We start from the raw sequence: 18,522 nt of genomic DNA, 5'->3' as shown, positions 1-18,522 counted from the left end.
AAAATAATCTCTCTTTGAAATCCTACTTCTTTCAAACGGAATTAGAAATTTATCTAAAGCAGGGTTACGCAGTTAGAACAACGAAGAGACTGCAGAGATATAAAAACGTTCTTGAACAAAGGAAAAAGAACCAATAATACAGACCACTATTGCTCAGTCATTTCCTCTTCCTCGTCTAGCCTTTCTTCAACTGTCATCTTTATCTTCTCCCTTCTCTTTTATAATCCTGCTTGAAACGCCTGATCTCTTCAATCTCATTCCACGAACATCCCTCCGTCTCTCCCGTCCCTTTTCCATGTTACTTTTCCACTGGATTGCCCCTCTTTCTTTACTCGCTCTCTTTCTTCCTCTTGTCTCGCTTAAGCATCGTTTAACATTCTAATCGATTTATCAATACAAGCCCTGTAAAATTAGATTTTGAATCATTCGCGAATGACGAACTAGGTCAGATAGAATCGTGTTGCGCAACGAACTTTCGATGAATGACCAAGACTTGTAGTAGATTCGTCGAATGAGCTAATTAGTAATTAGAAAAGTATATTTGCGTTGAATTTATTCCGAACCTTTGATACCGATTGATTTACGTGATTGTTTCCATTGTTTATGTTATATGTATATCTCAATGTATAAATTAACGGGGCAATTGAAATGAATATGGACTTGTTGGGATTAATGTCAACTTATATGTTATTTTCTTTATTTTTCTCTATTAAGTCATTTAAGTTGGAGTGCATGTATATGCATATCAAGAAGAATTAAAATAATGTTTTTGATCGGAAATTTATGATGAACAATATCAAAGTTATTAGCATAAATATTATTACATTACCATATTATGGATAATATAAATATTTTTGATTGGATAAAAATCACCTAATTCCATTTTTATAACGTAATTAAAATATAGGAAGAATTGGTGATTTTAAGATAAATGTCCGAAAATTTGTAGAATATTAACTTTTTTAAATATTTACAATAAAGAAAAGTTTTGATTTGAAATGAAATTTATAGACGCCTATTATTTCTACTTATTCTAGGATGCTGAGAATAAGAAAAGTGAGAAGAAAGAGGTCGTCGGTCCGCCTTTACAAACCGCGTCTGTCAGTGTGAGAGCGCTGATCGAAGAAAAAATCATACAGAAAAGAACGACTGGTAAGTTGTATTGGGTACTCGTATTTTAAAGCATGCCACTCGCAATAATATTTCTAACTGATGTTAACATAAATTTAATAACAAGTATTAATGTTTCGTATACATCAACCTAATAAGTCGAACACAATAAACGCGAATGCCAAAGAAAGGAGGATAAGGGTAGAAATATCTTTTATTCGTGTAATTTATAGTTCTATGAAATGTCGAATAATGACGTTAATATCAAACAACGTGAAAATTCAAAGAGCTTGCGGAATAGAAATACGATCACGATGATTTATGTGCCTTGAAACGTATCTCGGTTGGGTTACGTCTATCTTTCTTCCTCCCAATCTCTCTCTTTATCACGATCTGTCTTCTCTACAGATACATTTCGCGAACTATCATAAGGAGCAAGACCGAGTTATATTAACTGTCGAGTTACGTTAACTTTCCCTTAGACACATTCAGCAGACTAACGTGACATCTGGTTACAGAGAATCTGTCGCTGAGCTACTCTGTATACACTCGCGAATACTTAAGACCGGAACTAGGGCAACTTGAACGAACATGGAATTCGTTCACAAAGTGCGAGCGGGAGCGTAACTATACGCGTTAGATAAGACGTTTTAATATAATCGGGATAAAGAATAGAATAATCACAAGTGAATAATACGATAATAGTTTGAATTAGTAAATTATCTTTTCTTTGCTTTATATTTATATTTCGATCTCGTTTAAGCTCGGAGAATATTTAATATTCACCATGAGATTAGAAATACGTTCCTATTGGAAAACTAATTGCACGTTGTATAACAATACGATTTGTACGAAAATAAACCATAACATAACGTTCGATACAATCCGCGTTATATCATATATCATAGAAATTGTAAATAATTAGATACTTTATTAAAATCGCGATTCAGTGTAGAATGCTGGAAAAAGTGCATCGATGTTAATCTTCGAATCAATGTTCGCAGAGTCGTTTCCGTAGCAAGATATTAATCCGATCAACTTCGAACGGCAACGCTGAGAACACAAAATTCGTGAACGCGATTTCGATGATTCATGCGATCCACGGCGTATCTCAATCCAATCCCATCTCCTCTCTCTTCTTTTCTCCTTACTCTTTCGTATCTATCCATGTTTCTATGTATCCGTGTCTCTTGTATCTATATACATGTCTATATTTGCGTCTATGTCTATGTTTGGTCCGTGTCTACATGCTACGTCTGTCCGTCTGTGAAAACCGTGTACACTTGCCAGAAGCTCGCGTGATATTCCAGCCAGCGAGAAATCGCGCCTCCTCCTCGTCGCTCTATGCACTGCCGAAGAATCGTGATTTACGAAGCGAGCACGCCAGAATATTTCTCGCATTGTCCACGTTCGAACGATAAATCAAGCTGTGCCGCGATGGTCCTGGATGGCGCAGGGTGGCGCGAGGGTGGCCGGATGCCGCGCTTTTGTAACAAAGTGCGCGTCGTTAACGATTTATGCGCTATTTCGTCGTCGACCGCTGCCAAGTGCAACGCGAGACGAAACTGTCGTTTCTTCCGCGATGATTCTTCGTGGATCACTGGTCTCGTTCCATATTGAGATTGGTCTACTTGAACTCACCCCTTGACGTACAGTTTTCTTCGATCTATCCGATCGTAAATGTACAATCTATTCTGAGTAATATTGTTTCATTTTAAATAAAATATTTCAATTTCTGGTACTTCCATTTTCAATACAATAGAATGCCAAACGCAAAGTAAAAATTAGGAGAAAGCAAATGCCGGTGATTGTGTGGATCAACGCAAAAGATAGCTGTGCGCGTGTCTCACCTCAATTTTTGAAATAAACTTACAAGTCAGTAGATTATTGTCAGTCGATGATTGGTTTATCATCTGATTGATAAGAATGAATTGTTGGTATTTATTTTTTGGAAAATCAACCAGTCGAGCCTATAGTGGCAGACCACGAAATCGGTCGATAAATAATTTGGTGGAATCGACCGTTCGACACTGTTCGCTTGCTGACGACGCATCGCGTCGCGTCGTCCGTCGTCGACGCATCGATGCAATTAGAGGATGGTTTCTGGTTGAGTTAGTTGTCGACGACGAAATAGCTCGATGTTTGGTCAGAATCTCAAGAGAAACGACAGTGAACAGCATGACAACGCTTCGTTGACGTGTGAATTCAATTCGGCGATTTTGAAATGTGATTTGTGATCTTTCGAAATATTTCGAAATACATTTTTCGAGTTGAACAATAATTTTCAAATATTTTCCTTTGATATGTTTCATATTGATGCTATATGTTGATAAATAGTTTTCATACAAAATCTAGGTTCTACTGTAGTATTATTATAGTGGAAAATTTTACTTGTTTTTTAGTATAAAAATCCGTAATATTCGTAAACTGTTATTAATGTCTCATGATCGAGCTACAGCTTATGGTCTGATGGAAGCCTGATATATTCTACTTATAGATAGTTCTAGCAATAAAAGCTGGAATTCTTTATTTAACTAAGAGGTAGAGATTGTTTCTAAGAATTTATTCGTACATTTTAATTTATTCGAACGTCTATTGATTGTTATTTCCAGCGTTCGTTTCGTTTTTAATGTATGACAACTTTTGGATGCATTCTACTCGTTCTTTCGGTTTAAGCTAGACGACGATGATCAGATACGATTGCTTGAAAAAATTGACATTTTTGATTTAAAAAATAAGATACAGTTCTAGAATGACCAACATTAATTTTTACGCCCCTTTAATTAGTACTATCGCATGCATATATTATTCAAGTTATATTAAATATCTTTTCGTCTCCCATTATATTATCATTAATATTCGCATAATTATTTCCTTCCTGTGTATAAAGATTCGCTTGATCTATAAATTTACAATTACGCGTTAATTAAAACAGTGCCTAAAAACGACATTTCCCCTTGTTTTGCTGCTTTTTAATTTAACCGGTATGCATACGTCTGACAGGAAAAACAATTGCACGTCAAAATATAATTTATTCCACTACACGTTGAAAATTCCACGTCACGGATAGAATTTCCGTTTCAATGAAGCTATTATTCCACTTCAAAGCTATCGCTCTTCGCTTAGCGCACGCGTAGCCTTTTTCCTGACTGTCCGTTTCTACGCCACACGATTATTCATTTTAATAATCGCAACGAGGAAAAAGGGGGAAGGAAAAAATCGTTCGGTTAGGAACGCGAGTTCTTTGATGAAAACACGGCACGCGTTGCGGCAAACACGATATAAATATTCATTGCGTATTTAGGGGAACTACGTATTCACCGAACAAAACATTCATAAGCAGATAAATTGATTGTAAATGAATAAGTGATCACAGGCGTGCGAACGCGCCGAAGCATGACGCTCGTAATAACGTAATAACAGAAATGATGCGAATTTTAAAACAATTTGCAACGATAATGCCAGCGTAAATACTTAAAATCCATGAAACATCGGTCATGGGGCTGTTCATTCATTAAAAATAATTCGTTCGAATGTAACATTACAGCTCGAACGATTTATTTCTTTATTTTATTTTGTTTTCTATACGTGCTCAAAATGAACATATAGTCCTTTATAATAGTCTTCTCTTCCTTCTATAATTCTATAATTAGATTTTCTGGCAATATTATTTTTATTCTTTAATCGCTGTAGCAATTTGTCAAGGCTGGGAAAAGATAATTATTTCTCAGTTTTATTGACGATATTATGCGTCGTACTGTCGAAAACGTTTAAAATTATCTCTTATAACACATATTTTCTATCCATTTGCCAAACTTTCGCAACGATCAGCAGATAACCACGATATTTTACCGGCTCCCCATAACCAGCGCCGTCATCTTATCGTACTTTCCATTGAATTGCAGCGATGCACCCAGCATCGAGTTATGCATCGTCAGCAGTGGCTCGTAGTCCGCCAGGATCCCCAGCAAATTCTGTGTAAATCGTCGTTTCTACTTGAAGAATTATCGTGTCGATATTACTTCCAAGTTATGCCTCGTTTTGAGCGTTTTGTCAACAATAATCTCTCGTATCACGACTACTCGCCGTTAATCGAAAATCACACGCAAAAGATATAAGAATACATTTTTATGGATTTTCTGTTAGTTTTAGAAACGATATGAAAACAGACGATAAATCATGAAAACTTCATATCTATTTTGTATCTATTTATTTTTAATCAAAATCATAAATAACGAAAAGCTATGATTTCTTGTGATATTCCAGAGTTAATGATTCGAAACAGTAAATACGCTTTTCTACGAAATAAAAATACGAGTAACGCGGCGTCAAATATATCGTTCGATAAAAACCTGCGAATTAAAAGAATACAAAAAAAGAAAAAATAAACAAATACTATCCAATCGGTCCAATTTAAACCGTTTCGATTTGCTTATTTACAATTTTTATTACGTTTATTTTTAAACGTTCGATCGCCACGATTCACTCTTTTACTTCAACCATCGAGGTTTCTCGTGCCAAGACCTTGAAAAAATATCGACCACTCGACTTTTCCGCATGCTTTCCTCCGATATAGCGAAAGCCGCAACGATTTCCTCGCGGAGAAGTAAAAACAACATCGAAGAGCCCCTTGGACTGCGAACAATCTGCTTTTACCGCGATCAATGATTGGCAATTTGCAAAAATCCCCGGCGGTTTCGCCCGCGCGGATTTACGTCGTTACGTGACCGTACAAATGCGCGACCATCAAATGGATTTGCGGTCCACATAACGTTATGCGTAGAAGCGCCGACTGAAAAATGTAACGAGGCTCCATCGTCGAGCACTGCGTGAATTTCGGCGGGTTAATATGAAACATTGATTTATCGATCAGCTGCCTCTGTAAGCTTTATTCTATATCTATATACACGTTTGTGTAAACGTTCGTTAAAATACAAAAAATGTTTCACATTTAAAAATAACAATTATGTATTCTTCGATTGGAATATCATCTTTTTTAATTAGAATTTAGTTTCGATATTAATATTACTTTTCAAATGTAATTTGGTACCTGGTTTTTATTATTTCCTCGTTTAAGAGTAATTTAGCGTCGTTTCATTGCGCCACATAATTCAGCGTTTGCCCGTGAGGTGAAGGTAGCGAAAGAAAATAGAAAAAAAGCTAGAAAATTTCGTCGAAATGTTGTGGGTACTACGCACGACAAATTGCACGGAGATCGATCGCCGTCCCTACAATTTCCATCTCCATTGGTCGAACAAAAGCGTTTACAACGATTTCAATTTACCCCCAGAGGGAAGAAAAGCAATAGTCAAAGACGGATATTAATTTCTTCCGGTTGATTTATTGGCCGCGTGGGCCGTGTCGACAATGAGCAAAAACGTCGAGCAACTCGCGGTTTCTGGTGTATAACGTAAGGTAAAAAACCGAGAGGAAGTGAAACTCATGGGCTCGTAGCCAGAACGAGGGCCAAATATTCATGGAATATCGTCGTAGAAAAGTTTCCTCTCGCCATACACAACTGCACACTCTCGACGTATCCCATTTCCTTCTCGCGCCTCGGCCAGGATACGCGCGTATTTATATCTGTCGGGTTTCGTTGCTGTCGTAAACGACGTTCCTCGTCTCGAAATGTATTTTTCAACGAGCCCCGCGTCGTGTCTCCGCGGATCCATCGGCTGTCAATGCTGATCGCACTCGAGGAATTGATGGAAAACCTACGGTATTACAACGGGGAAATTGTTTCCTGTTAATTCGTTACTCGTAGATGTTGTTTATGTGCGACGTCTGATCACACACTCGCGTATTCTACTGATCGATTTTATAAAGGTGGCCTATCGGATACGAGTATCTAGGAATTAGGTTGGTCTGCATGTTTATAGCGTTTTCCATGTATTTTGATATGTATTGTTATACGTTTGACGAAATCGGATTGTTTACGAATGGATTGTTAACAATTACAAGATTCTAATTTCGCTACCAACTCTCGCGCAATACAATATTTTGATCAAAATTATGGCAACAATACATGTTGTTCTAATTAGGAAATATACGTATGTACTGTGGGAACTAGATTGTAGATAATATATAGTTTATCGGTGTTGATGACAGATGATGATGAAATAACCGTAATTAGAATTAGCATGACACGATTAAGTAACCTATATACTGAACCTTCCCTAGCGTGACTTTAATGACTATAACGTTGATTTATGTAAATTCATATTTTCAGCGATGTTTGATATCCAAAGGATTCAATTTTGTTATTATATATTTGTTTTTGATAATCAATTTTCAATCACAGTATATAACTATACTGATAAAAAGCTGGTCCATTATCTATAATTTTCTAATTGAATTACATCCTGTAATGAACGAGCTCGTATATAAATTGATGGGCTCGTATATAAATTTGTTTAAGAAGACGATATATTTTCTACTAAAGAAATAATTCTACTTCTAATTGCCTGGCCATTCAGAATTTTTATTTTTCCAGAAATAAAAAGAATAGTATTTAGTATATATGAATACATATTTTAAACGAGGATTATGTGATTATTAAGTATCATGTTTTGCAGCTACTTTAAAAATATAGATGTATATACACATAGAAAAGTTAATACTTTCGAGCAACGTATTGTTCGTAAAATATGAAACTTCCCTGTTTTCGTTTTGTTCTTCCTACCGATTTGTTGGAATATCTTATTCATTTTCGCTATTATGCGTTCAATTCATTATTGAAATATGCGTGCACTGATCCACGGGTTTTTGATTGCCGAGTAATTTCAGAGTTTATATGCTTTTAATCATTCGCATCGAATTTGCCAATAAATATTAAACGATATCCCACACCGAAAAAACGACAAAATCATATTAGTACGTTCGTTTCGTAGTAATCAACGAAGAATTAAAAAACGCAAATTAAAGTGTACTTTTAAATTACAAGAATCTTTTCTACTTAATACTTTGAAGTAAAAGTTCCTTAAAAAAATATATATCTCGACATATGTGTTCTATCTACTTGGAAATGGCGAAATGTTTTCGAGTTCGAGATAAATACGAGCGTCCCGCTCTTTGACTGAGACACGTTAATAAAACCATTTCCCTTCGTCGAAAGATTATTCCCTTTTCCAGCTTGTACGGTCGTGAAAAGGCGAATTAAAGAACGCACAAATGGATGGAATCGGCGCTCGTTTAAGAAGATCACAGATCTTATAATTTATTCCCCATAAACTGAAACGCTCTTACAAAGTGCGTTCGCTTAACTGGTAGTACGATTAATTCATATTAACGTCATTATAAGAGAGAATATGTACGGCTGAGACGAGCCAGGGAGAACGGATCGTTCCGCTGCATTCACTGATCTTCTCCCCTCATTTTCTCTCTTCTCGTTTCTTCAATTAGTCGTTTAAAAAGATCTCGGCAAAGAAGAAGCCGTACTCGAAGAACGTCATTGGAGTTGTCTCTTGTTAAGCCGTTATTTATGTAAAATTGTATGCCTGTTCGTGTTTGTAGCGTCCGTTGTCTACTGGCAGATTATATATTGGTATATTCTACTTACAAACGATACTTTTTGCGTATAGGTCTGTAATATGGTTTAAATTGGAAAGTTTTAATTGATTGTAATATATTTCTTTTTGATATCGATCATCGCTCTGTTATGTGTCATTACAGAAAATATTTAGTATGATAATTTTCATATAATTTTCAGAGTAAACGTCGTACTACAAAATTAGATAAAAATACTTTGATATCGCTGGATCGTTTACAAACTACATTCCAACGCAGTTATAACATTGCCGTGCTTAAATGCACTACTAGCAGGAAATTTTCTATAAATAATTCCAAATTGATGATCGATGCTTAGTATTTTCATCGTTAAAGATATATTTCATTAGAAACGAGTTGATATTAATTTTAAGAGCCGTGCACGGTACAGTCCGCAAGATACTTCAATTAACTAATAAAATATGTTCGTTCGTAGAATCGACAGGGTACGGTTCCGTTTCGAGAAGCATGCGCCGTGATCCCACGTTTTATCGACGAAAATTCACGCAAGTTACACGCAAACACACACGCCGATCTCCGGGAAATTAAACTGCAATGATAAAGTAAATAATTCGGTTTATTTGAATTGGAATTTATCGAAGTATCGTTTAATGATAACTAGAAAGCGGGCTAAAGGTTTTCCAAAGGATTTCTCAACCTTATTGCGTTAACTGCATCCAAATAAGATTAATATTCGTACTACGATAGACATTTTAATCCCTTTTAGTCCTTCGTGTATTGATTCGAAATACATATAATCATCAAACTAATTTAAATACATCATATACTCTTTTCTTATAAGTTGGTAAGTTGGTAAGTTTAAGTTTCAATGATATTAGAGTCAAGCCAGGTCTAATACGAGAAAAAGAAATACCAGAGAAATTTGATTGCAGAACAAAAGCTGTATTTATGTAACATGAATAAATGTTAAGAAATTCGATACAATCCATATGGTATTAGTTCGATTAATAACCATTCGTAATAATTTAATACATCAAATAATGAATTATAGGAGATTTTAATGTATCACTGAAAATATGGAGAAAAAGTAATATTCAATTTTTGTATTTAATATTCCTACACTTTCGTATTAATCAAATGTAAAAGATATAATATTGAAAACGATATAAATAAAGCAAACATCATATTATAAAATAGTGGAAACGTATGAGAATATTTTATAAATACAGTATATATATGTTATTATCGCTTAATCTGCTAACATTTCTCACGACAAATTTTATATCGTAGAAAGGAAATCTCTTACAAAAATTATTACCTCAAATACACAGAAATAAAGCGAACAGTTATTTCAAGAATATATTCTTTCATATTTCAGCAGCAGATACGAGCACAAATCAACAGCCTCGTACGAATTCAACGGTTTTTACCACGCAAGCCGACAGTGCGTCGCAGATTTCCGGTAAAACGAGCTTCGCGGTACCAGCACCGCCTCCTTTGGCCACTGCGGAAAAGGTCCGCAGACTTTCGGATGGCGAGCACTTCCGGCAGCCCAATGTCACGGTTTCCGGACACGCTACCGTACAGAAGCAACTGCAGGAAGCACAAACACAGGCTCAGGCGCAGGCGCTGGCCGACATGATCTTGAAGGTGCACTTCTGTTCTTTGATTCAAGATTTACCTACGTTTTTATATCATTCCTAAGTGTCTGATGGATAGCTATATATTTAGAAATTTAGAAATTATATGTTTCCAAAATATAGCTGGCAATTTATAAAGTTTCGTGTAGCGTAATAGATGTACATTTTAATTTTATAAGAAGAAATATTTAATCTTCCAGGGCACTACCAAAATGGCTGTGAAGAGGACGACTTCCGATCCCGGGCAAAGATTGCACCTGACGTATCAGACATCGGTTCAATCGACCACCAATCTGCAGCAGCAGCAACAGCAGCAGCAGCAGCAACAACAACAACAACAACAACAGCAGCAGCAGCAGCAGCAACAGGCACAGCAACAGCAACAACAACAGCAGCAGAATAATCAACCTCAAGCTCAGCCTACAGTTACAGACAGTTTCTCAATGACAGGTTATTCCGAAGACGGTGGTTATTTTAGCCCAAGTCTTCAAGACGAGGTGTTCCAGCAAGTCACCGCAGTTCCTGACAGCGTCCTGCTTCATGCAACACAATTGGATTCTCTTCAGGTGAGTGATTGTTTTCTTTTTTTTTTTCTAGTTTGCTTCTGTTACCTGATCTTGTTATTCTCTGTCTTTTTGACAATCAATCTGTAACTGTTTAATAAGATTATAAATATAGTGAACCATTTTTATCAACTAGAATCATGATCCCAAATTCAAAAATCACATAACAAAATTCACCTTTGTTGAATTTGATGATACTTAACTTTAACGATAATTAAAACATTCAGTTGCTATTACATTTCCATAGTAAACCTCCATGATAACCCTCAAATTCTCCAATAAACAGTTCGCTCATTCACCTCACACTCAAAATAATGACTCCATTATTATGCACACGTCTTCGTTCGTTCTTCCCCAAATGCTTCGCACGCACGACTTTCGCCTTGCAACTGCCATCCACCGAAAGTACATGGCAAGAAGATTGCTAAAAGCGACGACGCGCGAACGGATATGAGAATCCGCGTTTTCGTCACTTGTGTCAAAACAGAATATATCCAAGATCCTTTGATGGGCTAATTACACCTGGCGCCCCGTTCTTCGTTCCGTGTCAAGCGTCGAAGACGCTTTAGTTTCAATTACGCGACGGGGCAAGGGGCCGCCTCTCTCTCCGGGCGCAGAATTTAATAAGGCGAATTATCTAAGTAGTTGGCACCAACTGCACCGACGATGACGTCGACGATGCTTTGTGCCGTTTGGAAAGCACCGTTTCCGTCTGTGTCCTCCACCTATCCATCGGATATCTTGCACGTCCTCCCTTTCTCTATCTTCGTCGTGTTTCTCTCGTCGTCGAGGAGACTCATTAACGTCTGACCTATGAAATTCCACCGTAATGGCTGCATTCATTGACGTGCCATTGGAACGCTTTTATTCCGCGAATTTTTCATCCCCAATCCCTTGGAAAATTCAATTTTTGACGAGAATTTCTAGAATGAGGATTGGTGTCCTAGGTGGAACTTGGGACAATGTTACTTTTTGAATAAGAATTTCTATAGTTTATGGGTTTAATCGATTTAAATGTTTCGGCGGATTTTTATAAAATTATTTCAATACACTCTAGGAAATATTAAACACGAATCGCAATACAAAATTTGAGAGCAATCAGAAAATCGTGTGATCGTATAATAATCGTCTAACAAATTATTAATAATTCTAATATACTAAATCATCCAGTTTCAGACAACGAGCCTGTTACAAGAACAACCTGCCGAGCAGTTACAAGACATCACCCTGGAGGACCGATACCCATCTCAGCACACGGTGAACCCCGACTTACAAGCACTGGTCAACTCGCCGTTACCAGACTCGCTAGCCGAATTCAGTACTTACGGTGCCCAATATACAGAAAGTCCGCACACGCTACCAACCCAGTCTCCCCTGCCATCGCCTTTAACGAGACACGACAGTCCAAGTTTCACATATCCAACACCACCAGCGAGCCAAGAAGGCCTTTTAACCGGAAGCTTCCCTCTATTGAGTCCTCAAGAGGACCCGGAGAGCGTGAGACAAGTATCGTCACCCTTATCAGCGGCCTTTTACGCGACCACGATGTCCTCCGCGGCGGCGGTGGAGGAAGCTCTGAGTGAAGTATTGCCAGCTGAATCGGAAGCAGACGCTGATCTATACGGATCCGGTTCACCGAATCCGCATTCTCCACTGCCAAGCCCTTTGTCGGCGACCCCAGCACCGTCGCCACTGTCCTCGTTACCACCGTCTTCGGTCTCGTCACCAGGACCAGTGTCGTTCACGGGCACCAGCTTCCCTGTGTCGCCACATCACGCTCTCCAGAATCAGATGATGCCCAATTCGGAGGACCCACTACTGTCGTCCACTCCGAAGGACTTCACGACAGCCAGCCGTAGGCGATTCGAGTTTCAATCGTACAAGTTCATCGCTAGCCAAAACTTGGTCGACTTTGGACTGGGTAATGGTAGCCTAGCTGGTATCGTGGTTGATAATAACGGAGAGTTCAAACTGATTCAGACGGCTGGGCTGCAAAAGACGAACGTGCTGGTGCAGACGAGCTCTCTGAGCCCGGCGTTGACTTTTAAGAAAGAGATGCGGCTGACGACTCCGAAGATGGAGCCTGTTACTGTGAATCTCGGCCTAAACGTGCAGACCAACCATCAGTACAACGCTGGCCAGTTCAATCAACAACAAGTGGTGAATCCGACGAAATTTCTTATACAGACGAATGTGGCTAAGAATAATAATATGAGACAGAAAACGGTCAGTGGAAACTTGCCTATTCCGGTGGAGCAGATCAAGGAAGAGCTTCTGGACGAGGATGTTTTCCTTAATCCTAGTAACGTACCAACTGGCAGTCCTGTTAGGCAGTGCAGAAAAAGGCCTCGTATGGATGGAGGATTGTACGCGAATGCGTCACATTCGTATCCGTCGAGATTGAGAAAGGCCTGTGATCGACATTGGGACAGTAGCTACACGCCTCCACCGATTTTGGATCCTTCTAGACCTGGACCTGGACTGTACGCCAGGCTGCATCAGTATGAAAGGGATTCTGACTTCAGTTCTGATGATTCGCAAGGGAACGATGGACCTCCGCCGAGAATTAATATCGGGACGAGGTATCAAGCAACGATACCGCCTGTTGGGAGTGACGGGGATAGAGGAAAGGGCGAGCCTGAGGCTGATCATCTGCTCTGGGATCCTGGTATAAATAACGTGCTGACAGATAATGAACGTAAGTAATTGCGGCTTTTAAAAGTTATTGGATTTGGTTTATGAGAGACTTGGGTTTATTGAGAGGTTTTTTATGAGAGAGAAATGGGATAAATGTTTTTTCCTTTTCTTTTTCTTCCTTTTTTTTTGACGGAATGGATATAAGAAATAATATCTACAATTATAGGTATTTAGCTAGAGAACTTTATTGGGAATTTCCAAGCTTTTACGAATATGTGTACATATGTAAAAATGTTTTCATCCTTTTTTAATTAAGTTCTATATGATCCACGGTTTCTCAAATTGAAGATTTTTGTACCTTCTTTCCTCCGAGTCTCTCGTTTGTATTAGAGGCATAATGTCAGTGAACAGCACTATCTCTGGCTTGTATATATACATTCTTGAATTGAGAAGGAATTGGTTATATAAACGATGGTTATGTGAATGATCGTACAGTGTATCTCTCATCAAAAGTATCATTTCGTATATATTAGAATGTGATTATAAAACCGCACATTACATATGCAATAATTTCGTAAGAAACGCAGTTGTAATAATTATTATGTCTATAAAGTTAACTCGAAACAAATAATCGATATTCGTTGATTAATGTTTCCCAATGTTCCTATATGGCATCGCAGAGAATGCATCAAAAGAATAAGTAGATTACTTTATCCATAAACGTAGATTGTAATAAAACAGACGGGAATAATACGTAAAACGTTTGCAATATCGTCACGCTACAGATACACAAATTACGTTTAGTTTACGCTTTCACGCCAGAGAATGCGTTGTTTCCGCGCGAACGAATTTGTATCTGAAGCAAAAAACTTTTGTTTTTGCAGTGGAAATGTACCTACAATTTGCATGCTGCGCTGCGGTACCAGGTGGAGGAAGGAACAAAGAATACGCGCTTCATCTGCTGCACATGTGCAAAGGAAATGTTCATGTACGATTCTTTCAGTTTAATTCCTTTATTCCATTTCTACCATCCTTAAAATTCCTATACCGTCCCGTTCCGCTTTTCTTTTTCTCTTGATATAATTTTGAGCAATGTATTTATTGTAGTTGAAAACAAAAAGGTTAAAAAAATTGTATATAACCAGTGTCACATATGTTTTCACATATTGCATACATTTCGTAATTTTATCCACTGGGGTTGTTTATACAAAATACATGGAATATTCACGATTATTAAAAAATTACATCTTTCCCTTGATCTCGATCTGTGCTATTCTATCTCTGCTATCTTCTATGTACATACGAAATCATTCTCATTGTCTATATTCCATACTTTATATTTTCCTTCGTTCTCAAGTTTCTCATCAATTACATATAGCCCCAAATTATATCAAATTGAACGTCTGATCGTTCGCTGTTTGTTATGGTTTGAAACATTTCAATTAACTCACAAACAGTATCTAATAGATTTATATCTTCCTGTTCTAAAGTAAAGAAATATCATCATCTTTAATATATTTTGTATTTCCATTTTTCATTATCATTTATTCTCTTGCATGCACAGAAATCAACACGTTCTCTAACATTACTAATACGTAACTATTTCATTTTATTTGAACTGTTTAACTTCTATTTAGTCATTTTCATAAACTTATCTCAACTTCGTAATACTCTTATTATGAAACTTTTCCAAATACAGAAAGCTCTAGGATTTCTCATCTTTTCGATCTCTCTCTTTTGTTAAATTCTTTCATTAATAGTATCAACGTGGTTCATTGTTCATTTCTAGGAAGCAATGGTAAAGTTGATGAGACCGACGCCTCCGTTGCCAGCGGAACATCCGTTGCTGAGTTACGAGTGCCACGAGACCGACCGATGGACGTCGCAGGAAATGGACGCATTCTACCAGGGCCTGTTGAAGTACAACAAGGACTTCTCTGCGATCTCGCGAGACGTGGGTGGCAAGTCCGCGAAACAATGCGTGCAATTCTATTATCTGTGGAAGAGGCTGTGCCCGGACGAATACAGGAGACTGCGTGTTCGCCACGGTAAACCAAAGATTAAGACAGAGAGCAAGGATTACAAGGACACTAGGGAGCTTCGCGACGCCATCGCGTCGGTCACGGAGATGGACTTCAGCGAAGACAAATCTGTTCTTCACCGCACTCTGGTAAGTTCAATCGAGGTTCGAATAACATTATTGTTAAATCACGGATACTTATGCGTTTAAGGGACATTTAAATGTACAGACAAAGAATTCTCTTGCAATTTTAATGTGGTTTTAAAGCATAGAAAATTATCCTTCTACTTTGATTGTTTCTAGTTTGATTTTTCGTTTCACGTGGAACTTGTTCTTCAGTTACAGACAAACGAGAGAGAAAACTCGGCTACTCTGACCACTAGCGACGGAGAGCTGAGATTATTCGCATACGACTGCCCCGATGTGAGTACCGTTACTTTATATCACCCTCTATGTATTCTATCTTTTACCTACAAGCTTTATTTGATACAACGAGACCGAGTAACTCCAAACGATAATAAATATTACGATTTTAACAAATGAAGTATTAGAGTAACAGAGTTTGTTAGCTGCTGAATATAACTTAATGTCACCGCTTCTTTTTGATTAGGAATATATGATATAATATCGAGCATTTTAATATTCTTTTATATATGTATTTTTTTTTTTTTAAACAACAAGCATAGATCGATCGTTAAATGTCTAGACGATTCTCGAGACTATTAAATGTATCTTTCATTAAACTTGTATTATTTTTCTATTTTTTTAAATTATTAATTATTAAACTAACTACTCGTCGAGTATTGAATACGAATCGTTCAAATGTACTCCTAAATTATTATTAACGTATTATTTATAGAAAATATTGTTACTACGCTAAATAGCATATTTTTTTAAAATATTAAGACAATGTAACATTTTATATTATTTTTATCGCAATATAAGAAAAGTAAGCAATGAAATTCATTTCAAAGAAATGCATGCATGAGACGGCGTTTTTATTCAAAGAGAATACCTGAAAATACTGGAAATTTGGGAAATGCTACTCGGATACATAATTTGTGACCAAAAATCTACAAAAATTCACAATGATCGATTCGTATTCGATTTGTACGTACAGCGCGTGACCACTCGACACGCGTAGATAACGCGTGAACGTTTAAGTGTCGCATGTGACTTGTTGTTGGACCTGTCGTTTCTACTTTTCTCTCACGCTTTCTTCTCACAAGGTACGAGCGCGTTCTGCGTTGCGTTAAAACCAAACACGTTTTGTGCGTTTACTTATCTCTGTCCGTCGTCGTCGTCGTCGTCATCGTCGTCGTCGTCGTACGTGTTGTTGTTTGTTTGTGTTGTTTATTTTGGCTTTGTGTTTCTTTGTGTTGTCAGAGCTTTAGCGGAAGTGTAACAGTAACGATGGCCGGAAGCACCCAAACCGCCCAAACCGGCAATACCGGCCACGCCACAGTCAACACCAACTCACAAACTCACACTAGTTCTGAGCAACAACTACCCGTGCCCACCCCACTTCACTACCCCTGCAAGATTTGCGGGAAGTAAGTCTCCAATCTCTAATCTAAACAAAAAATTAAGTCCATTTCGAATAAAATAACCGAAGGCTAGCCACTGACACAAGCGAATTAATTAACACGACGGGTTACAAGCGGCAAGTATCGGCGCAAGCACAACTATAGAGAACACGTTTGCTTTTTTTAGAGGGCGAGAGAAACAGGCCGAGAAAGAAAGAGAGCCTTCCTGCATTAGATTATCTCGTCTTTTCCCTTTTTTTTTGTCTCGAACCACGTAGCATTTTTCAGTGCTCGTATTTGTAGATTCGAATTTCGGTTACGTGTCGTATACTCAACGGAGAGTTCGCGAATAACAGGGATATTTTGTTAATAGTAGTTCTAGAAGGGATGTCACTTAATATCATAATTAAATAATTAAAAGAAAGACAGGAAAAAGAATCTTTGGGATTTAGAGTGAATTCTTGGATTGAACGGTTTTTAAGAAATTGTTATAACGTTAAAGTTGCAAAGTAATTGTTCAGAGAATAGAAGTTGATCGAAAGATGATTTGAAGAAGCCAAAGATATCCTTGATATTCATTAGCACTCTGTACTACAAACATATTTTCACAAAATAACTCATTACGATACTTGTATCCTACTTGCTGCTAGATACTGTTAATGCCGCTTTTTAATAGGTGTTTTACTTACTATATATTAACGTAGGACAATAATTATGCAATATGCTATTGCAGCAAGTTTGATATGTTCAATGAAAACGCACTATTCTCTATATAATATACTCAAATAAATTGCTTGGTACATATCTCTTCAACAACCATAGGTATCTTGCGGCAAATTTATTAAAACGGTATTGTTAATCGTCTCTGTCCTCTACTTTTGATTCCTTTTGTCTTGAGATTTATTAATTTGTTTCAAGATCTGCTTGCAACGCTCTGTGCATAATTGCATAATGAAATCGATGTATTTGCCTGAACGTATACGTTTTAAATCTAGAATTGAATTGCAATGTTGCAAAATATTGCAAAAATGTTACAAAAGCATCGATGTACATATAAATTAGAGAAAATAGTGGAAAATTTCTAACGATACGTAGTAGCATATATGACTATGATACGTAAATCAAATCGTTGAGAAATGCACCGTGAAAAATATTGTACATCTGTATCTCCTTGTTCGATATAATTTTTTTATAAATTTGTTATTCGCCTCATTAAATTACGTCTACGTTGCTGTCACTTACATTCCTTTCTCTGTTAAACCAGCATTTCGATCTCGTTCATTTGAATTGCAATCGTTCCAATACGGTTACACGTCGCACGTCAAGGTGAATAATTCCGGCAATAAATATTTAGAATGCTTGCATTACCATGGAATCGATAATTAATGTTGCAGCGCATCATACGCATGATCTGTCATTAATTAGCTCAATGTTCATACGTCGTTGTCGTCACGATCATGAATACCGAACACATCGTTGAAAATACGTTCGACAAGAATTACAAATACTCAAAATCATCG

The 18,522-nt window shown here is 37.4% G+C and overlaps 1 protein-coding gene across 5 annotated transcripts in view; it reads left to right on the top strand.

Annotated features, from left to right (window-relative positions):
* The window catches only part of LOC100650807, a 587,269-nt gene that overhangs the window by 550,643 nt on the left and 18,104 nt on the right, over positions 1 to 18,522 (top strand). For 3 of the 5 annotated variants that reach the window (XM_048405681.1, XM_048405684.1, XM_048405683.1), the window contains 8 exons: positions 1,038 to 1,152; positions 9,995 to 10,266; positions 10,457 to 10,822; positions 11,990 to 13,517; positions 14,341 to 14,444; positions 15,246 to 15,626; positions 15,816 to 15,899; positions 16,863 to 17,029. In XM_048405681.1, the coding sequence (XP_048261638.1) occupies positions 1,038 to 1,152; positions 9,995 to 10,266; positions 10,457 to 10,822; positions 11,990 to 13,517; positions 14,341 to 14,444; positions 15,246 to 15,626; positions 15,816 to 15,899; positions 16,863 to 17,029 (3,017 nt within the window). The remainder of the gene's footprint in view (positions 1 to 1,037; positions 1,153 to 9,994; positions 10,267 to 10,456; positions 10,823 to 11,989; positions 13,518 to 14,340; positions 14,445 to 15,245; positions 15,627 to 15,815; positions 15,900 to 16,862; positions 17,030 to 18,522) is intronic. The other 2 variants (XM_048405682.1, XM_048405685.1) reach the window with 2 other exon arrangements.

Source organism: Bombus terrestris, chromosome 5 (genome assembly GCF_910591885.1).
Source record: "Bombus terrestris chromosome 5, iyBomTerr1.2, whole genome shotgun sequence".
Lineage (NCBI taxonomy): Eukaryota > Metazoa > Arthropoda > Insecta > Hymenoptera > Apidae > Bombus > Bombus terrestris.
This window is presented reverse-complemented; position numbering and strand designations above follow the sequence as displayed.